The sequence below is a fragment of the Trematomus bernacchii genome, unplaced genomic scaffold, assembly GCF_902827165.1.
Source record: "Trematomus bernacchii unplaced genomic scaffold, fTreBer1.1, whole genome shotgun sequence".
NCBI classification, from domain to species: Eukaryota; Metazoa; Chordata; class Actinopteri; order Perciformes; family Nototheniidae; genus Trematomus; species Trematomus bernacchii.
In genome coordinates, this window is record NW_022987640.1 from 1,004,048 (window position 1) to 1,026,975 (window position 22,928).

Consider the following 22,928-nt stretch of genomic DNA (forward strand, 5'->3'; position numbering starts at 1 on the left):
AATCCACAAAGCAGCGTGCACACGAGGCAGCTGCGCTATTCTGTCAGCAACAAGTCTCCTCTGGAAACAAACTGCACATTTAAACAGGACAGGGTCATTTAGTACAAGGGGAACTCCAGCAGATTCACACCAGTCCCATCAGAACTACTGTTTACTGCTGTTACCAGGGCCGTCCCTCCCTACAGGCCGATCATGCAGACTGCGTGGGGCCTCACCTCGCGGAGGGTGCCTCAACTGACGACGATAACTTTGCGTGGGGCCTCATGACTGTTACACTAAAAAATAAACGTTATTCACTTAGAAAGCTCATTCATAGGAACGACTATGTTTTGTTTAGTGCCTTTTACATTTGAATAAAGTATGTTTTGCTATTGATTAGCAAGGGGAAATTACAGTTTCTGGCACATTTTACATTTTTATAGCGCCTTTCAAGAGACCCCAGGCCCCTTTACATGGTGCAAGGACAGACAAAAAGACAAGGTGAGTTTTTAATGATGGCTTGAAGATGTCCAGGGAGGCAGCATTGCATTAATGTATTATATATGTACTTCTCCACAGGTTGCACGGTGGTGTCTTTAAGTTTCTTACTTTGCCAGTCCAATACTTTAAAATATCCACTTTAATAGGAAATAAAACAGAAGAAAGCAGCATATTCAAATATATAGAAAACCCAATAAATACAAAGGCATTCTCTTCCTCTTTAATTATATTTAAACTGTTTGATTGTACTTGTTTACTTTATTAATGTAGCTCTTACTTCTGGAACATATTGGCATCACTATGTAACACTTCTATTGGCTAGTGATATGCTAAGGGGGCGGGACATCTCAACATCACTACAGAGCTGGCCAGCTAACCAATCAGAGCAGACTGGGCTCTGGTTTCAGACAGAGGGTGAAAAGAGGTGCTGCAGCACAGGCAGTATGAGAGAAATAAAGAGCTTTTTGAACATTAAAGCATGGAGACATGTAGAGACACTACATACTGATATACACCTGAACATCAGCAGGAGAGGACTCTTTAAAGTAGAGACACTACATACTGATATACACCTGAACATCAGCTGGAGAGGACTCTTTAAAGTAGAGACACTACATACTGATATACACCTGAACATCAGCAGGAGAGGACTCTTTAAAGTAGAGACACTACATACTGATATACTCCTGAACATCAGCAGGAGAGGACTCTTTAAAGTAGAGACACAACATACTGATATTAAGCTGGAAATTAGCATAATATGTCCTCTTTAACTAAATGTTCTCCTTACAAAGAAGTGAGTCTTTGTCATAAGTGTTTTTTTCAGTAGGAGAATAAACTTTCCATACATCTGAGAATAGATTTGAACATCTAGCTTCTCTTGATGCAGATTACATCACCGTGTCTCTGCCTGTCCGTCACATGCTTTGTGCCAGAGAGCTTTGGGCTGGATCACCTTATATAACAACACACCATTCTGCTCATCTGCTTAATCTCACTCACACTGGATAACTCTCCTTTTTTTTTCTTTTTTCGGGCGGCAGTAGAGGCAATCCTAATACGCTCTGTGTGCCAATCCCTGTTTGGCCTCGACAACTTCCCCGTGTCCTCGCTCACTTTGACAAAACGCCCCCTTTGCCACTCTCCTCCTTATCCCACTTAACATTGTTATATTGTTAACATGTCAATACTCCTGCTCAATGACTGATTCTCCCATTGTGTGCACACATCACAACAGGAAACCCGCTGTGATTGGAAGCCGCATGACACACTTTTAAGCCCCTCCATCTCCATCTCCATCGCCATCCTCTTTTTCCTCCCGTAACAAAGAACCTCCCTACATTTATCACGCTACACAAACCCCTTTAAGTTAATTACTCGCCACCGAGGACAACAACAGTGATGTGCGCTGACACAAAAACACTCAGGGTGGACAGAGCTGGAGGCCGGAGGGCAGTCATGTCTCTGTGAGCTGTTCTCTGTGAGCTGTTCTCTGTGAGCACTCGGCAGTGAAGAGCAGAAGGGGGTGGGAAAGAGAAAAGGAGAAAGAAAACACTCCTGAAAGAAGTGCAGAGCCACTGGGTTCCTGTGAGGAAGCAGTGAAAGTCCATGTTGTCACTCCCAACTAACCATGGGAGCTTTTACACATGCTAATCATGCTAAACGAGGAAGGGGTTAATATCTCTGACCTTCTAATAGGGATAAAGGATGTGAGACAATATAAAACATCGGATTAAATGAAGGTGTTATATGTAACATTACCGACAATAAAATGTATAGAAACTGCAGAACTAGGTTATATATTTGGTTCAGTTGTGCATTTCCATTTCCCCAAATGTCTCCAACATTTTCAAACCCATAGAAAAATGAAATGTAATTGTAATTAATGTAAACATCCTCCTGTCAACTGTGACTGTGTTGTATTCCCTTTGAGCATGCTTCCAGAAGATGTCCTAAATGTACTTTTTATCAATTTTGACCATGCACTTTTTTAGATGTTGGTGCTTTATAACGCTATATTTGAACCGGATATGATTTTGTTTTGGTCCAGTGTACAGTTGATACCCATCAAATGTTAAATAAATCTGCGTATCAATAAAATATTGCCACTACTACATCACTGTACTTTAACGCAGCCTTTAAACAAAGTAAATCAACACTTAGGATATCCAAAATCCATGAAAATAATGGGCCTCAAATCCAAATATCAGAATAATAGCAATATATAACGCCAAATCTCGCGATACAATGATTTCCCCGCACCAATATAATACTGTTCTGTTAATATAATAATCCTTCCAAATAAAAGTCCTCAGTAATGCTCTGTGTGGTGTCTCTTACCCAGATCCTGCCCACTGTGGTCCTGGGAGTTCCTGCTGGAGGTGTTGGATTCTCCGTCTCTGCTCCAGATCTTTCCCGTCTTGCGGACCCCGATGACGGCGGCCTCGCAGACGACCCCCTGCTGCTTCAGGCGCTTCTGAGCCAGCGGGGTGGGGGGGCTGCTGCTGCCGAGGGAGGGGGAGCGGCTCTTCTCCCGGTACAGGGGGAAGGTGGAGGGGCTTGGGGATACGAGGCTGGACGGACCCGACGAGAAGTCCTCCTCGCTGGAGGTCAGGTTCTCGTTGGAGCTGCAGTCCGGCGTGTAGCCTCCGCCTAACGGGGGGGGGGGGGGGGGAAATCAAGATTCATCACAATGTTTATATAGATTTGTTTATTCCACACATTCCAGTTATTTTAAAGGTCACCTATTATGCAAAATCCACTTCTTCATGTCTCTTCTACATCAACATGTGTCCCCTCTTCTTCATGTCTCTTCTACATCAACATGTGTCCCCTCTTCTTCATGTCTCTTCTTCATCAACATGTGTCCCCTCTTCTTCATGTCTCTTCTACATCAACATGTGTCCCCTCTTCTTCATGTCTCTTCTACATCACCATGTGTCCCCTCTTCTTCATGTCTCTTCCACATCAACATGTGTCCCCTCTTCTTCATGTCTCTTCTACATCAACATGTGTCCCCTCTTCTTCACGTCTCTTCTACATCAACATGTGTCCCCTCTTCTTCATGTCTCTTCTACATCAACATGTGTCCCCTCTTCTTCATGTCTCTTCTACATCAACATGTGTCCCCTCTTCTTCATGTCTCTTCTACATCAACATGTGTCCCCTCTTCTTCATGTCTCTTCTACATCAACATGTGTCCCCTCTTCTTCATGTCTCTTCTTCATCAACATGTGTCCCCTCTTCTTCGTGTCTCTTCTACATCAACATGTGTCCCCTCTTCTTCATGTCTCTTCTACATCAACATGTGTCCCCTCTTCTTCATGTCTCTTCTACATCAACATGTGTCCCCTCTTCTTCATGTCTCTTCTACATCAACATGTGTCCCCTCTGTGTAAAGAGATTCTGAAAGTTTCAGGAACAAAGATTCTCTCTCTTTTTGTCCTGATCCATTTATATAAAAACCTGTCTGAAAATGAGCTGATCAGATTTTGGACACTTTATGATGTCATAATGAGGTTTTGTCTTGTGTAACCATTAGCCCCCCCCCTCCCCTTATCACCTGAATCTCCTCCTAGAGCACCATTAGGCGCTTTCACACCGGAGTACTTTTCCCAGATATAGTTCCTATAGTTCCTGGGATGTTGTGTTCACACCAAAAAGATCTGGAACTAGAACTTTTTTTCGGGAACCTTTTCGTCCCTTTTCAGTCCCTGCTAGAGAGCAGGTACTTTCCTGGGGAGGAAAAGGTTCCAATTTCTGATTGGCTGGGAGAATTGCAAACCACGGCCCGTAAAACTCAGAAAAGTTTTTGTGAAGCAGCCATTTTATTTGCTTGCATTAGCATTATTAGCGTTAGCCCAGCGCACCGACGGAGAGAGACTAACTTATGGCAACACAAAATAAAACGTGGGAGCGGTGGAGTGATGAGGAGGTGTCGGCGCTTCTGGCGATTTACCCGGGACTTCGGGTGGCAGTATGCGCCGTGAAGTTGTTTGCAGCCTGCCAGTAAACCCAAAGCAGAAGAAGAAGAAGTGACGTCAGCGGCTTCATTTGCGTAATCCTCCCTCTGGGAATTATTCCGGTGAGAACGTGATCTACTAGATAGTTACGGAACTAAAGAGTTCCGGGAACTATTCCTGGGAAAAGTACTTGGTGTGAACGCGCCTATTGTGTTCTTTTTAACCAAATATCTCTCAGAGGGGCGTGGGGAGTGGCTCCTTATTTTCATCTAAAGTAACAGACAGAGAATCAACACTTTGGAAACAGGGCTGAAACAGAGGGGATTATGGGATGCTGCAATGATCTGTTTGGTGTTTGGAGCCAAACACTTCAGAGACATGTTCTGTATATATCTGAGACCTGTAATAAATTGATGAAAAACAGTATAATAGGGGACCTTTAATGATAAAAGATCCACACTCACCTCCCACGTCGTCGAAGCTCCCTGGAGAGTAGGACCTCCTGGGCCAGGTGAGGTGAGCCTCCTCCTCCTGGCTGTGGTCCCGGATGTGGATCACTCGAGGCTCCCCCTCCCCCATCATCCCCCCCACGTACACACTGGTGTAGGGCTGGCACTCGGACCTCCCCCCCACCTCCTCGTACGCCCCGTTGACTCCCTCCGTGGATCTCCCTCTCTGCACCTTACTGATGTCCCCCGATGCTGCAGAAAGGTTCCCAGGAAGTGAATGAAGGGACCGTTTCCTCTCCATCTGCATGGCCTGACTCCCCAGGGTGCTGATCTTGTCTGAAACCTCCCTGTCGTTGACTTTGACCAGGCCTCGCTCGTGGTGGTACTCCATGTTCACGTAGAAGGGCTTCTCCATCACCGACAGGCCCCTCCCGTCCCCTGCAGAGTGAGAGTTGGCCCTCCTGATGCGCTCAAAGTTGGACCTCAGAGCTGCCACGGAGCCTGTGCTTGGAGGATACTCAGGAACCTCTGGACCAACATCTTTCTGTTTGCTCGGAGACGCTGCATCCACCTCCAGATGTGCTTTACTGCTTACTTCATCTGTGTGCAGAGGTGGAAGAAGTGTTCAGATGCTTTACTTGGGTAAAAAGTACCAATACATTACTGTCAAAGTACTTCATTACAAGTAAAAGTCCTGCATTCAAAATCGTACTCCTCCTGTGTTTGTTTCTCCCGCCTTACTTTGGTATTCCTAGTCCAATTTTAACTGCTCTTACATTAACACAAAAGTCATTAATCATCACCAAATGTTACTTAACTCCCTTTTAAGCTGTAAACAATGTCTCAGGCTACTGGTTTACATGAATAACTGCAGAGAAAATAGACACTGAAAATGTCATGCTTGTCGATTTGTGGGTGTGTACTATCTGGTGGATAAACCCATTCACTTCCTATGGCGGTCACCATAGGAGTTACAAAGTTGACTAAACCACCCAAAATGCAATGAAAGTGGTGATCAGCAATTACATGATATGTTCTAATGCCTACTGTGGAGGATATCATAAAGCCCTGAGGCAATAACATGTAAAACACAATATATATTATTGATGAAAGTAGTAAAACGGTCAGATTTGACCTGAACACGACAGGAGGGTTAAGTAAAAGTACAAAAGTATTATCAACAAAATGTTGTCTTTATGTGTGTATATAATCATAATTATTATACATGTGACATTTCTAGATAAATGTGTGGCATCACGTAGCACTGTACTGCTGTAGACAAACCACGTTCTGATTTACTTTTTGTAAAATTATTAAATAATCTGACTCTTTTGTGACTTTAAGAGTTAGTCCACTAGTTTAAATTTGAGAGATGCATTTTGTTAAAAGTAGCTGAAGCTGTGAAATAAACAGGTGGAGTAAAATAACAGTATTTCCCTTTATTTGAATTGTTACCCTAGTGATACATGTCCTTTCTACTGTGAATTTGTATATACTTGCTGCTAATGTTAATGTTTTATTCTTATTCTATCTTTCAAATATTGTTAACTTGTGTAATGCTGGACAAATCTGCCGCTGTGACAAACAAATCTCCAAGTTTGGGATGAATAAAGTATCTATCTAAATGTAGTTGAGAAGAAGTATGAAGTAGCTCAAAATGGAAATACTCTGATAAAGTACAAGTACCTCTAAATTGCACTTAAGTACACTACTTAAGTAAATGTACTTAGTTACTTCCCACCTCTGGACATAACAAAGACTTTGTATCACAGAGCTGGCAGGCAAACATCGGGCTGATATTTGGTACTAAGGATTGATTGCCTTCTTACATCCAGCTCAACCAGGTAATGTCAAGTTAATGTCCCCACCTGTGTCTGTGTGCTGGTCTCCATCGTTGATCTGTGGAGAGTTTTTAAATCCCCACCGCTGCCCATCGTAGGATTTCCTCTCTTTGGCCAGCAGAGTCTGCAGGTAGATCATGCGGAAACGCTCCTTGTTCACTTCCTTCTCCAGTTGTCTGATGGACGTCTTGCATTTGTCCAGCTCCTGCTCGATGTTCCCCAGTGACTCCAGATCCATGGAGGGGGGGTCAGACTCAGGGAACTGGGCTTTCCATGCAGCCACAAACCCCACCGGCTCCACCATGATGATTATTATTATTATTCAGAGGGGGGAGGAGTACTCATATCGTGTACTAAAAGTAGAAAGAGTAGGAATACTCTGTTACAAATAAAAGTCCTGCATTCAAAATGTTACTCAAGTAGAAAAAGTATTATCATCAAAATATAGTGAAAGTTGCGACAGTAAAAGTAGTCATTGTGCAGATTGGTCCATTTCAGAATAATATATATGATATGTTTTATAATGATTGATCATTAAAGTGTTCTCAAAGCTGGTAAAGGTGCAGCTAGTTTGAATGACTTTGTATTCTGCAGGGTAGCTTGTGAATTTACTCCAGGTGGAACTAAAGTCTGATTTAACACTTGATTATATTTCACATCATTCATCCAGATCTGTGAAGTAACTAAATACATGTAGTGGAGTAGAAGTACACCATTTACCTCTGAACTGTAGTGGAGTAGAAGTATGAAGTAGCAGAACATGTAAAGTCCCTCAAAAAGGTATTTGAGTAAATGTACTTAGTTACTTAACGCCACTGTGTTAATATTATACCTCTAACATAGACTATTCAATCAAAACATGAAGCTGGATCTGACTGTTTACCTTCCATAGTGTTATCCAGAGGTAGAATCCACTTTAAAGTGAGTCAAAACTGTTTCAGTTGCAGCATTTACTCACAAACACAAAGAGAAAATCCTCTCTCCTTACTCCTGTTGATGCAGTCCACAAAAAAAACGATTGTTATCCTTATTCCTGGTATTTAATCCCTTCTTTGTGCCCGTCTATTCTCTGGAGATGTGTCCCCCTCTGTGTTTGCTGTCAGACTGAATCTCTGCTGCCTCCTTCTCTCTCTCAGTCAGCAGGAAGAGAGGAGGGGCTTACACTGCAAATGCATGAAGAAAACACGTACAATAATATGTCAAAATGCGAGTTTACAGGCAGAGCTGAGGTAATGTTGAAAAACACCTTGACAGCTGTGAGAAATATATCTAAAAAAGCATAAAAACTGACATTGCAAGACATACGTAGTCCAACGTCGTAGAGAAGAGAGAGGATTTTTTTGCAAGAAGGTGAAGGAGAACGAGATCCTGATTTTCAAAACAACTACCTGCTTCTATTTTTAGCCCCAAAAAGACTACATTTAACTTAATTTCCACCTTTGTTTTCCCTTAGCTTTATATATGTCTCTCTTTCGGACCCACTTCGCACTTGTGCTTTTAGTTTTGCTCTGAAAACTCAGCTGGTTAATCCTCCCAAAATTCATTGTGTCACAACCTGAAGCAGAGCTGTGAGGAAATGTCGCCACCTGTCGGTCAGAGACTGCAATTACAGAGAGGTGCGTTCAAGGACAGAGAGGTGCGTTCATGGGTACATTCAAGTATGGACAGTGGTAACCAAAGTAACCAAGTGTATTTACTCAAGTATTGTACTTTAGTACTTTTTTGCCATATTTGTACTTTACTTAAGTATTTCCATTTAATGCTACTTTATACTTTTTACTCCACTACATTCCGCATAATAAGTGTTTTTACATTTTATGCTTTAAGTTGATTTGATTCTTATACTTTTGTACTTTTAATTAAGCAAAGTCTTGAAATCAGGACTTTTAATTGTAACGCAGTATTTTAAGACCATGGTATTTGTACTTTTACTTAAGTAAAGGACCGAAATACTTATTCGAAACACTTAGTATGGAGATTTACTGTGTTCATGTACAGAGCATAAGCACAGAGGATGCGTTCAAGGACAGCATTTTGAGATTTACCAAAAATGCTTTGTATATTGACTATATGTAGGCCAGTATCATGTATATACTATTGTGCTTTAAGCTCGATTTATTTGTAGGCTATGTATTTTTAAAGCTTTATTTATTTTGAGTATGTGAAAAAAAAATTAAATAATTTTTGTATTTATGTTTTACTTTTATAATTATAATACATAATAGATAATAAAACATGTTTATACTTTTATTTAAAATTAAATTAAATCCATACATTTACTCAAACAGTACTCAACAGTATTGAGACAGTAAATCACTGGTTTAAATAAATTGTAATATTTATCTGTGTTGTTGATACGCTTGTTTAGTCAGACGATATTAACATATTTACACACAGCGTAGAGCCATCATTTATTTCATATAAAAGTACACATTATAATGTATTAAAGGCAGAGCATAGTAACAATATATAATATCAGTAAGAAAAGGCCTTGTAACGGTCTAAATCCATATGATAAAACATAAAGAGTAATAAGTCAAATATATATAAAACTTCACAGATTTAACAAGGATTCTGGTTAACAGATGAGACTATGTTTTGTTTTACTTCTGAGCGAGTGTTAATTAATATTCGCCCCAAACTCTCACACATTTGTCACCTGGAAGCATTATTAACACAGACATTTTTGCAGTAGTAACTTCATATAAACTCAAAAACACTTTGTAACATGAACAGCTTTTTAACCTGTTAAGCCCTGAGCCTGTTTTTCAGGTCTCAGGCTCGAAAATGACATTCCCAGAACAAATGACCATATCTTCCCTTCTAAAAGGGTTAAATTAATAATCTTTTTTCTCAAAGTAATGATAAACCTGTGAGTTGGATGTAGAACAGTCAGAATCAATATAGATGTTTTTTATTTTAAAGAAAATTCAGATTTCACATAGTAAAAAACTCTAAATTATAGTGTCCGTCCAAAAATTCTTTTTTACTTATAGTGAAAACCACCCTTGGATGATGGGTTAGTAGACTAAAAGCTTTAGGAATCCAAAGTGTGTGGTTGTGGACGTGAGTAAATGGACTAATACAATGGATGAGATGGAAGATATTAAAGCTGATCGGGATATGGATATACGTTGGATGCCTGCCAAGATAAAAGGAAACGGAATGGAGCAGAGAGAAATGTTTGTTACGACGCAATGCTTGGATTAAAGTGCGGATTGAACGATCAAAAGGATTGATAAAGTGTGATCCTAAGCAGCGGTGCCGCCAGGGATTTTGGGCCCCGTGAAAATATATCACATTGGGCCCCAAAGATATTTGTTTTGATATATATGTTGTATTCCTGTCTCCCTTCAGATATGTTAAGTGGCATGTCATTCAACACAATGCTGCTCACCTCCTTCAGTTGGGAGAACAGCTGGTTCAGGTTCAGCCTTATGGGGGGACAGGGCTGCTGAGCCTAGAGATGGATCTGTAGTTTGTACAGCGCAGGTCAGGTCAGGTCAGCAGGCCACACAAAGAAAAGAGGGCAAAGAGGTGGTAAACCCTTATGCTTTCCTGAACTGAATGTTTGATTGTCTAAATGTATATACTTTGGGAGATAATAACTTTCCTAATGAACCAACACTTTTATTTAAAGGTCCCATGTCATGCTTTTCTGTTCTTACCCGTCCCCGTGTGATGTAGCTTTCTCTGCATGTAACCGGTCTGCAGTCACAAACCCTCAGTACACCCTGTAGCGAGTACATGCCGTGTTCAAGTTGATTTATAACATGTTTTTTTAAATACATGTTATATATCTGAACAAATTTGCTGCAATAATTATTATGTAATAATAAACTTGCAATCAGAAGTCAATATAACTAATAGATCTAAGTTGAAACAAATGTATTATTACAATCTTCTTAACTTGAAATGATGAGTTATATAAATGTAGAACTTGAAAGTGTGAGTTATAATAAGACTGAAATGTGAGTTTATTTGACTAGGAGGTAAATAAGGTTTCCTTGCTCTAATAATGTCAGATTGGTATTTGCTTCAACTCTGAGTATAAAGTTAAAACAACTTAACCCTCCTGTTGTCTTCGGGTCAAATCTGACCGATTTACTACTTTCATCAATCATAACTTTTTTGTTTTACATTCAATTGCATTAAGGCTTTATGATATCCTTCACAGTAGACATTTGAACATATCAAATTGCTGATCACCACTTTCATTGAACTTTGGATGATTTAGTCAACTTTGAAACACCCATGGTGTTCCCCATAAAGAAAAGGAATTAGTAACCATCCGGATCAGATAAACACACACACACACACACACACCCACACACCAACACACACACCACCACACACACAACACAGCACACACACACACACACACACACACACACACGACACACACACACAAGGACACACACACACACACACACCAAACACACACCACACACACACACACACACACAGAGACAACACACTACACACACAGACAACACACATACACACACACACACACACACACACATACACACACACGACACACAACACCCACACCAGACAACATACACAGATCACACCCACACCCAGACACCCACACACATTCACACACACACAGACACCACAACCGACCACACACGAAACACACACACACACCACACACACATACATCATACAGCACACACACACACACACACCAACACACACACACACACATACACACACACCACACACACAGGCACACACGACACACACACACATACACACATCACACAACACACACACATAGCACATAACCACATGACACAACACACACTGGCTACCACACACGACACACATCACATACACACACAAAACACTACACACCACACACACAAACTACATCACACACAAACGACAACACACACACACACACACACAAACCACACTCTATATTTTTTCCCCCTTATATTTGCCCACCCCCACCACATGGATCACACCTGGCACACGCAATACATGTTCAGTGTCTATTCTTTGTATATTTACTGCAGTTGTTCATGTGTACCAGTAGTCTGATACAATATGTACAGTTTGAAAGGGTGTTAAATGACATTTGGTGATGATTCATGGTTTTTGTTTGAATGTAATAGCAGCTAAAACAGGACCGGTCAAATTTGACCGCGAACACCAAAGTAAGGGGGGGAACGAAGACAATAGGAGGGTTAAACAACTTAAAAAAAACAATGTTAATACAACTAGAACCTTTAAGTCATATCAACGAGATTGACTTGCATTAATGAGTTGAAACAAAGTTTGTCTTCAAGTTGACTTGATTTGCTTTTCCAAGGCAGCAGGTGGACTTTCATTTGCAAGTTGAACTGACATGAACTGTTTCACAGTGTGTAGCTTTTATTTATTTCAAAGTGGGCCCATTTGAATTGTATTTATTTCCTTCAAATGTGCAGAGGACTCCCCAAGTGCTGTGTTTCATTTATTTTAAAGTAGGCCTGTGTATTTCTTTTTATTCTCCTTATACGAGTTCTTTGTTTATTATTAGAGGTTAACAGTTTTCTTTAATGTAATAAATAATACATGTCTATGATATAACAATTAATACAACGTTATAGGCTATCAAGCTATCAGATATGTTTTGCCAACAGTTTTGCGGCTCCAGACAAAAGAAATGGGTGGAAAAGGGGGCAAAATGGCTCTTTGGGTCCAAAAGGTTGCAGACCCCTGCCATAGTTTATGGGCGCTGTACGCTATCAATCAATCAGCTATTTCAATACTAACCTGTTAGAACTAAAGCCTTGAGGTTTAATTCTCACACAGAAACAAAGCAAACCAGGAGAAACACTTTTGAAATCAGCTCACTCTCAGAGTTTCATGGATTATTAAAGAAGTTTTATTATTTTTTTGGTACATAGCAAATGACAGCGATGACAACATTTGTTAAAAAAAATCCACATCAAAAAACCTTAATTGGCGAAAGCTAAATTCTTCAGAAATGCAAAAAACAACAAAATCAATCAAAATTCTTATGAAGCAAAAACATTTCTCGGTTCCAAAATCACAACACTTGTTTACGGACAATGTTAACATTTTAAGTACGAAATAATTAGTCTCCTGAATTTGGGAAAATCCTAAATCACAAAAATAATCTGAATTCTTTGAAAAAAGTGAAATTCAAAAGAAATTAAAAATGTTTCATAAAAGTCCAAAAAGTAATGATTACAGATTATTGATCATCTTGTGAAATAAGTACAATCCTCAATAATACAAAAACAAGCACATTTCTTGATCACATAACAAAGCGCATTACCTTTTAAAAAGGAAACTTCTACCAAATTATGTACATTTTTAATTTCAACATGTTAGTATTTAATATCTTATGAATTTGGGAATGCTCTCCAATAGGTGGAGTTCTTAAAAACAGCTAAATTACTACAAAATACAGAGAAATACCATCAAAAATGATATAACGTAAGAAAAATACTGAATGATTGAAAATGATTACAAACTGAGCTCAGTACATGTGAAATAAGAACTTTGAAGAAAAGTTACAATCTTATACTTTTTGGCAAATTACAAATATAATCGGATTTCTCTGAAAAAGCTTCTTTTTTTTAAACAAACAATCTCTTCAGACTAAAATCAAGCTAAATTAAACTGAAATCACATTTTTCAATAAAAAAAACATCTGCATTGTTATGAAATAAGAAGTGTTTGGACTATTTACTTTTGTTCAATTCCTATTTGTATATTGTTCAGCTAAATCTGGCCCTGCTGCTAAAATGACCCATGTGACCCACAAGGGGATCAAATATCCTATCTCGCTGATCAGATGAATTGTTGTGAAAAACGTAACATTTAAAAACTGTACTTTGTCTTATTTGTTGATTGAATAACAAAAACCCTTGTTGTGCTCGAGGTCTACAAATCTAACACTAGGTGGCGCTGTAACGCGTTCCTCCTGTTATCTCAGGAATCACTACATTAGATTCAAACATTGGGTTTTGTAACACTGTTTTTAGAGGATATTTGAACATTAATATATGGCATTCATTGGCCAACTTAGTTCCTGAGCGGCCTGGGTTGGTGTGTCTGGTTTCAAACTGCACCGACTGCATTGACTTTTAAAAATAAAACTAACTTGTGATGTTTTTTAAAGATCTTCATCTTCAGTGGGAACCAATTGGCTTGGAGCTGACAGGAAGTCAGGAAACATGAGGCACTAACACATTGCTGGTGACTTTCAGAGTGAAAGCTATATTTTCTAACGTTGGTTAAAAGCTATAAGAGCTGATAAACCCATGTGTGTGAGAGGAGCTCCTTGGAGCTGCTACTCTGCTCCCTGAGCTCCTTCCTCTTCAGCAGGAACACCCAGGTAATCCAGCTCAATGTCCTCCTGTCGGCTCGGCCTCCGCCCCCTGGTGGCCTGGAGAGACATGACAGCACACAGTGAGACTTCCTGCATCACTCCTGTTCAATAACACACACTGTTTCATTCAGTCAGTGGTGGAACAACAACATGTTTCAGTCCCTTATCATTCAGTCAGTGGAACAACAACATGTTTCAGTACCTCATGATTCAGTCAGTGGTGGAACAACAACATGTTTCAGTCCCTTATCATTCAGTCAGTGGAACAACAACATGTTTCAGTACCTTATCATTCAGTCAGTGGAACAACAACATGTTTCCGTACCTTACAGTAGAAGTAAAGGCCGACGGTCACCAGCAGCACCAGCAGCTGAGTCAGCGGCAGGACGACGGCTCGGATGATAAAAGGTCCTGGATCTGATCAAACACATGGACAGCATCACATCAAGAGTCAGCAAACACACAGAGACCTGAACCCACTTCAGCATGGAGACTCCTCTACAGTTATATTACAATAAACTACATCTTCTTAAGATCTTCATTCAACCCCAACCCTTTTTCCAGTTCATACCAGACAGTAGGACTGTAGGGAGAAGCTGCTAGCTGTATCTGTTGAACAGTCAGTACTCATGGCAATACTCCAATGTAAACTACAGCTGACTGGAGAATTGCTGTTCTGGATTCATGTCTTCACGGTTCATTGCACTTATGTACGTTGCTCTGGAAAGCTAAATGTGATGTAAGGGTGTGACTGCTTCAGGGCTCACAGTAAAACACTCAGTCCTCACCAGCGTTCTCCTGGGGAGCATCACGCTCTGTCCTACAGTAAACTCTAACAGCTCACCTGTGACGGTGACGGAGAGCAGACGGCTCTCAGAGGAGAAGTCCTGAGAAAAAGCAGAGACATAAACACAGCTGTAGCTTCCCTGGTGGGCGGGCTCTGCAGCCGAGAACAGGAAGTGGGCAGAGTGATTGACAGCTGGCTGGGTGTAGTTGTGAGTGGAGGAGCTGAGCAGGAAGGAGCCTCCTGGGTACTGAGGCTGGATGGAGCAACTGATGGTGAAGGTGAAGCCTCTGAACACCTGGAACCCCTGCTGCTGGGCCCCGGAGACCCCGTACATGGAGGAGGACACAGATATGTTGGGCTGAAACAGCTTATCTGGAGAGAGAGAGAGAGAGAGAGAGAGAGAGAGAGAGAGAGAGAGAGAGAGAGAGAGAGAGAGAGAGAGAGAGAGAGAGAGAGAGAGAGAGAGAGAGAGAGAGAGAGAGAGGGGAGATTTGATTTTTTAAAGACTCCTTTATTAACAACAACAATGATCTTAGTTAGCTAGACATTGAGAAGATTTGATTTGTTAAACACATCTCTTCAGATAGAATCAGAGTTCAAAGCAAGGCCTCCCTCCACCACAGAGCTCACAGATGGAGTGAAACACTAACGGTTTAAAAGCTCCTCCATGTTTCTCATCAGAGAGTGAAATCTAAAATCTAACTCCCTCTTGCTTTCACCAAGAGAAACACATGTTAGTGAGTTGCTGAGCTGCTGTACTGTTTACTTTGTTGTTCCTGCTTTTGGAGATCCACATGTTTGCCTGCCCCAGCAGCAACAATAAAAACAGTCTCTGTGAAAACCTCCTCTCAGTCTGAAGACACCGCTTTGAAGACATTACAAAGAGCTTTCAGTCTGTGACAGTCCAGGTAGCAGAGAGGGATTGTCTCTTTGTCAGAGAGAGAGAGAGACTAACAAAGAGACAGAGGACATGATGTCATAAACAATGTCCCTGATGGGCTTACCTGAGCAGGTGAGAGTCAGGAGGTAGTTAGAGGAACGTGATGCTGCACACTCCCTCAGAGCAGATCCAGACTCAACACAGTCAGATCTGATCCTCCACACAGGTCTCTCTGAGGACTCCTTTCTCCGTCCCACAGAAACAGCAGAGCCACAGTCAAGCTCTCTGCAGGCGACTCCTGCTGTCTTCAGGGTCCAGGGAGGGTAGCCCCCCACTGGTCTCCATTCTCCCTGATGTTCCACCTCCAGGTCTCCTGCACAGCGACTCTCTCCTCCCTCCAGCTTAACACCACCAGGCTCTGAAGAGAAACAAGAGAGAGATCAGAGAGAGAATAAAGTGAGTTTGATGAGAACAGAATGAACCAATCACAGCTCCTCTCTACCTGAGCAGGTGAGGCTAACAGCTGTGCCAGGTGAGCAGGTGTTTCTCTCTGAGGCTGAGCTACAGTCCAGGAGAGCAGACTCATTGCCTCCACACTGGAACTCTTTGGTCCACATTGGAGCCTCCCCTTCTCCATAGAGCGCCCCCTGGAGGACTGAAGGAGCCCCACAGCCCAGCTGCCGGCAGACCACCTGAGCATCCTGCTGGTCAAAGTCAGCCTCACACACTGAGGACCAGGACGGGTTAGACTGGTTAGACTGGTCAGACTTCACCTCCAGTCTGCCTGAGCACAGACCAGTCCCCCCCAGCAGCCTGACAGAGTCTGCAGAGGACAGAAGATCAAACAGAGGTCAAAGACACACCATCAAAGAGATGAAACTATATTTCAGAGATTCAAACTGGACTCAGTTGCGTTTTGTAAAAATGCAATATCAAATATGTTATTGATGCACACCAGAGCTATACCCGCTGGGACAAACATCCAACAGAGTCTTTACATGCAGAATTCTGCAGATACATTTGACGTGTTCAGAGAAAAACACCAACAAATGCATGTAGAGCAGAATTAGGCAGATACCCTCTGATCATTAACACTCAAAAGAGAGCACTAACATTCTTTAACCACCTTAGATCCAGCCCCCGAGACACCCTCCACTCCAAAGCCCTCCAAAGCCAAGAGCTAACCCCAGAGAAGAGTCCCCTATGTCAGCTGGTGCTGAGGCTAACTGCCCCCTCTCAGAGCCACTCTGACCAGTCTCTCAACAACACTGCTCTCCAAACACCAATCACAGTCAAACGCATTATAACACAATGTAAACACAACTATTTAGAACATTGGAAAGAAGAAACTAGAAGCCAAAGTAGATTAGAATGTTACCTGGCTCTAAAGAGAGAGTATGAGCTGGCAGAATATCTGTCTACTGTCAGAGATAGAAAGCAGAGACAGATCCTAACCAAGCACAGGCTCAGTGACCACACACTGGCAACAGGAAGACACAACAGATCCTGGCAACCAAAAGAAAACAGAATATGTGGTCACTGTACGACAGGTGAGACTGAGACAGAGATGCACTTCCTCCTAAAGTGCCAAACATTCAACGAAGTGAGGAGCATTTACTGAAACAAGTTGAACTCTGTAATCCCAGGTTTCAAGGAGGTTAATGACCTCTCAAGACTGAGAGAGAGAGAGAGAGAGAGAGAGAGAGAGGGTTAATTACTTGCTCAGACTGATAGAGAGAGAGAGAGAGAGAGAGAGCAGAGAGAGAAGAGCAGAAAGAGTGCATAAGCGAGAGACTAACAGAATCGAAAGTATGAGAGCTCCGGAGAGAGAGAGAGGAGAGAGAGAGAGAGAGAGAGAGAGAGGAGATTAGATCTTTTAAAGACTCCTTTATAACAGTTTAAAAGCTCCTCCATGTTTCTCATCAGAGAGTGAAATCTAAAATCTAACTCCCTCTTGCTTTCACCAAGAGAAACACATGTTAGTGAGTTGCTGAGCTGCTGTACTGTTTACTTTGTTGTTCCTGCTTCTGGAGATCCACATGTTTGCCTGCCCCAGCAGCAACAATAAAAACAGTCTCTGTGAAAACCTCCTCTCAGTCTGAAGACACCGCTTTGAAGACATTACAAAGAGCTTTCAGTCTGTGACAGTCCAGGTAGCAGAGAGGGATTGTCTCTTTGTCAGAGAGAGAGAGAGACTAACAAAGAGACAGAGGACATGATGTCATAAACAATGTCACTGATGGGCTTACCTGAGCAGGTGAGAGTCAGGAGGTAGAGAGAGGAATGTGATTCTGCACACTCCCTCAGAGGAGATCCAGACTGAACACAGTCAGGTCTGATCCTCCACACAGATCTCTCTGAGGACTCCTCTCTCTCCCACAGAAACAGCAGAGCCACAGTCGAGCTCTCTGCAGGCGACTCCTGCTGCCTTCAGGGTCCAGAGAGAGTCCCCCACTGGTCTCCATTCTCCCTGATGTTCCACCTCCAGGTCTCCTGCACAGCGACTCTCTCCTCCCTCCAGCTGAACACCACCAGGCTCTGAAGAGAAACAAGAGAGTGATCAGAGAGAGAATAAAGTGAGTTTGATGAGAACAGAATGAACCAATCACAGCTCCTCTCTACCTGAGCAGGTGAGGCTAACAGCTGTGCCAGGTGAGCAGGTGTTTCTCTCTGAGGCTGAGCTACAGTCCAGGAGAGCAGACTCATGGCCTCCACACTGGAACTCTTTGGTCCACATTGGAGCCTCCCCTTCTCCATAGAGCGCCCCCTGGAGGACTGAAGGAGCCCCACAGCCCAGCTGCCGGCAGACCACCTGAGCATCCTGCTGGTCAAAGTCAGCCTCACACACTGAGGACCAGGACGGGTTAGACTGGTTAGACTGGTCAGACTTCACCTCCAGTCTGCCTGAGCACAGACCAGTCCCCCCCAGCAGCCTGACAGAGTCTGCAGAGGACAGAAGGTCAAACAGAGGTCAAAGACACACCATCATTTTTTTTCATTTCATTTCAAACCTTTATTTAACAAGATTGGTCCCTTGAGATCATAGATCTCTTTTTCAAGGGAGACCTGCAGCAAATAGGTTCCACATGAAACATAAAACAAACATAAAACAATAAAGGACATCATATATTATATTTACAGGCTACATTTACATAGTTATCGACATTTACAAGTACCCATGGTATCAAAAAGCATTTCACTTAGCCTAGCTTTAAAAACATGCAGAGCAATGAAATTGCTCAGTTTCAATTCTTGCTGAAGATTGTTCCAAGCAAGTGGAGCTGCGCACATAAAAGCTGTCTTCCCTAAGACAGTCCTTGCTCTTGGCACATCTAACAAGACTACATCCTGCCATCTCAGACAATAGCTGCTTGCAACTCTCTGTGTTATCAGAGAGCAGATACAATACGGGAGTTTACCCAACATGGCTTTATAAATAAACGTGTACCAGTGACTGAGCCTCCGTACAGTAAGTGATGGCAAACCTCCTTGGTATACAGGGTACAGTGATGCGTAAGTGACTTTAAAAGTGTTCAATGTTGTGCATCAATAACAGATTTGATGTTGTTACATTTCTATAAAAAATGCTTTTGTGAGTGGATTTCTGAGACACCCTGACGCCGCTAGATTCACAAAGGAATGTATTCAAGATGGGAGTTTCTGTAGCCAATCAGATGTCTGCATCATTTAAGCCAATCACATGAGTGCATCCCTTTCAAGCGAAATGACTGCCCTGCCCACTTCCCGGTAAAACTAAGGCATCAGAACGAAGCGGAAAACAATGTTAATATCACTTCTACTCTAGCTTGGAAGAACACGATATGAGGTCCATCCTAAGTCTCTGAACTTGAGTCCATGCTTCCCTCACTTGCGTCCTTTCCTCCACACGAAGAGGGAGGGAGTAAGGAAATGTGTTTTCAGAGCAATGAGACGTCCTTTCCTCTGAGTGTGAAGTTAAAGGACTTCCGTTTGTGATTCCTGATCGCTGCTGGATCGGCTGTCAGTGGCTTTAACAGCTGCACACTTCTGACAGAGTTTGTGTTTGCAGACATGTTCGCTGTTCTATTCCTAATAAGAGGCTCCCAGTTATCACTGCCGGAGCAGCAGCAGTGTGTTACCTGTCTCACCTCACACCTGCACAGTGGGGGTTCTAGAACATTTTACATGGGGAGGCAAAGGGGGGGCAAGAGGTCAGGGTGGCATGGGAGGGGCCGACAGTACGTGGTATTTCATACTGTATATAAAACCTATTTATTGTTAAATCATGGCCTAACACAAGTGTTCTTAATGCACAAGAGAAACAAGGTGTTCAGACTAACAAACTAACATATAGTATAAAACAGCAGAAAGTACTCATGGTACCCTAGAACTCTGTGTACTGTAAGTACAGTCAAAGTACTTAGTTATAATGAAGTACACACATGACATCACCCATCTCTTCAGAGAGCTAGAGGTGACCTGTGCAGCAACACATTTCAATATGTGTCAATACTAAGAGCTGCTAGATTGAGCTGCTGTGATGGAAGATGTGAGGAGAAGAAGAACATACCATGTGGTCCAGCTGGAGTCTCCTCTGCCTCCTGATCCCTGCCTCTGGCCCTCTTTCTGACACTTCATCTTCCTCACATACATGTCTTCTTCTTCACTAATGTCTTCATCTCTCCTCTTCCTCCTGCTCTGACCCTCCTGCTCTCTTCATATCCCTCTCTTCCTCCTGCTCTGACCCTCCTGCTCTCTTCATCTCCTCCTCTTCCTGCTCTGACCCTCCTGCTCTCTTCATCTCCTCCTCTTCCTCCCTCTGACCCTCCTGCTCTCTTCATCTCCTCTTCCTCCTGCTCTGACCCTCCTGCTCTCTTCATCTCCTCCTCTTCCTCCTGCTCTGACCCTCCTGCTCTCTTCATCTCCTCCTCTTCCTCCTGCTCTGACCCTCCTGCTCTCTTCATCTCCTCCTCTTCCTCCTGCTCTGACCCTCCTGCTCTCTTCATCTCCTCCTCTTCCTCCTGCTCTGACCCTCCTGCTCTCTTCATCTCCTCCTCTTCCTCCTGCTCTGACCCTCCTGCTCTCTTCATCTCCTCCTTTCTCCTCCTGCTCTGACCCTCCTGCTCCCTCATCTCCTCCTCTTCCTCCTGCTCTGACCCTCCTGCTCTCTTCATCTCCTCCTCTTCCTCCTGCTCTGACCCTCCTGCTCTCTTCATCTCCTCCTCTTCCTCCTGCTCTGACCCTCCTGCTCTTCATCTCCTCCTCTTCCTCCTCCTCTGACCCTCTGCTCTCTTCATCTCCTCCTCTTCCTCCTGCTGACCCTCCTGCTCTCTTCATCTCCTCCTCTTCCTCCTGCTCTGACCCTCCTGCTCTCTTCATCTCCTCTCTTCCTCCTGCTCTGACCCTCCTGCTCTCTTCATCTCCTCCTCTTCCTCCTGCTCTGACCCTCCTGCTCTCTTCATCTCCTCCTCTTCCTCCTGCTCTGACCCTCCTGCTCTCTTCATCTCCTCCTCTTCCTCCTGCTCTGACCCTCCTGTCTCTTCATCTCCTCCTCTTCCTCCTGCTCTGACCCTCCTGCTCTCTTCATCTCCTCCTCTCTGGTACAGATGCTTGTGTAACTTCACACGTTAGGGCCATGTAGCTGATAAGTAGCATATCATAAATAGAACATCAGAAAGTATTGATCAAGCGCACACAGGCAGCTGTGTTCAGACCCAGTTTGACGGTAAAGGATGTATCCTGCTTTCATTGATCTGGCCTCATGGCTGTGAGCAGTGGCACAGCAAGACCCTCTGGGGGCCCAGAAGAGACATGCCCCCAACCCATCCAGCATTCAGCTAACGCTCTCCTAACACCAGCTGCTCCTCAAAGTACCGTGCACTGATGCATATTCACAGAGAAACATACATTTAGCTGTCAGTGGAAATTGTAAACACTGTGTCCTAAATAAAGGAGGTTAAATATAAAGTCTCTCTCATATTAAATATTACGTATGTTCTGATTTGAAACCTTGTGTATGTATTGATTACACCTGATTACCCGTGATAAACAAACAAAGCTTCTGCCACATGAATATCAGACGGATTTCATACAGATTGTGATGGATACTAAATGAGATGTCACTCTGCTACCAGATGAATGTTCAGTGACGTTTATATCATGTCTGGATTTGTTCTAGACACTTTTTAATCTCGGTTAACCCCCACATGAACTGTGGTTGCTTAAAACGACTGTCTTAGATGATGTCACTGATGATGTCACTGATGATGTCACTGATAAGCTTACCTGAGCAGGTGAGAGTCAGGAAGGAGGAAGAGTAATATGATGCTGCACACTCCCTCAGAGCAGATCCAGACTCAACACAGTCAGGATCGATCCTCCACACAGGTCTCCCTGAGGACCCCTCTCTCTCTCTCCATCCCACAGAAACAGCAGAGCCACAGTCGAGCTCTCTGCAGGCGACTCCTATTGCCTTCAGGGTCCAGAGAGAGTAACGGCCCACTGGTCTCCATTCTCCCTGATGTTCCACCTCCAGGTCTCCTGCACAGCGACTCTCTCCTCCCTCCAGCTTAACACCACCAGGCTCTGAAGAGAAACAAGAGAGTGATCAGAGAGAGAATAAAGTGAGTTTGATGAGAACAGAATGAACCAATCACAGCTCCTCTCTACCTGAGCAGGTGAGGCTAACAGCTGTGCCAGGTGAGCAGGTGTTTCTCTCTGAGGCTGAGCTACAGTCCAGGAGAGCAGACTCATGGCCTCCACACTGGAACTCTTTGGTCCACATTGGAGCCTCCCCTTCTCCATAGAGCGCCCCCTGGAGGACTGAAGGAGCCCCACAGCCCAGCTGCCGGCAGACCACCTGAGCATCCTGCTGGTCAAAGTCAGCCTCACACACTGAGGACCAGGACGGGTTAGACTGGTTAGACTGGTCAGACTTCACCTCCAGTCTGCCTGAGCACAGACCAGTCCCCCCCAGCAGCCTGACAGAGTCTGCAGAGGACAGAAGGTCAAACAGAGGTCAAAGACACACCATCAAAGAGATGAAACAATATTTCAGAGATTCAAACTGGACTCAGTTCCAACATGAGTTGATGATGAACAACAAAACACATGTTTAAAGAACACAGACTGCAGGTACCCTCACATCTACATCTGATACCCTCTAGCAAGTGGTCTCCATTAGTGAACCCTTC

The 22,928-nt window shown here is 43.1% G+C and overlaps 3 protein-coding genes across 3 annotated transcripts in view; all 3 read right to left on the reverse strand.

Moving 5' to 3' along the window:
- Positions 1-18,059, reverse strand: part of LOC117484773 (scavenger receptor cysteine-rich type 1 protein M130-like) — a 65,900-nt gene extending 47,841 nt beyond the window's left edge. Inside the window, exons 1-4 of the mRNA XM_034133200.1 lie at positions 18,006-18,059; positions 16,259-16,579; positions 15,881-16,174; positions 14,934-15,248 (exon numbers count right to left, since the gene is read on the reverse strand). Of these exons, the coding sequence (XP_033989091.1) occupies positions 14,934-15,248; positions 15,881-16,174; positions 16,259-16,373 (724 nt within the window). The 5' untranslated portion in view covers positions 16,374-16,579; positions 18,006-18,059. The remainder of the gene's footprint in view (positions 1-14,933; positions 15,249-15,880; positions 16,175-16,258; positions 16,580-18,005) is intronic.
- Positions 18,060-18,085: 26 nt separating this feature from the next.
- LOC117484776 (CD5 antigen-like) lies at positions 18,086-22,094 on the reverse strand. Its single transcript, XM_034133203.1, has 3 exons — positions 22,021-22,094; positions 18,379-18,699; positions 18,086-18,294 (listed from the first exon to the last, which is right to left on the reverse strand). The coding sequence occupies exons 2-3, from the start codon at positions 18,491-18,493 to the stop codon at positions 18,086-18,088; spliced, it is 324 nt and encodes a 107-aa protein (XP_033989094.1). The 5' UTR covers positions 18,494-18,699; positions 22,021-22,094.
- Positions 22,095-22,100: 6 nt separating this feature from the next.
- LOC117484774 (CD5 antigen-like) lies at positions 22,101-22,751 on the reverse strand. The gene is made up of 3 exons (XM_034133201.1): positions 22,405-22,751; positions 22,160-22,320; positions 22,101-22,112 (listed from the first exon to the last, which is right to left on the reverse strand). The coding sequence occupies exons 1-3, from the start codon at positions 22,517-22,519 to the stop codon at positions 22,101-22,103; spliced, it is 288 nt and encodes a 95-aa protein (XP_033989092.1). The 5' UTR covers positions 22,520-22,751.
- Positions 22,752-22,928: the final 177 nt, after the last annotated feature.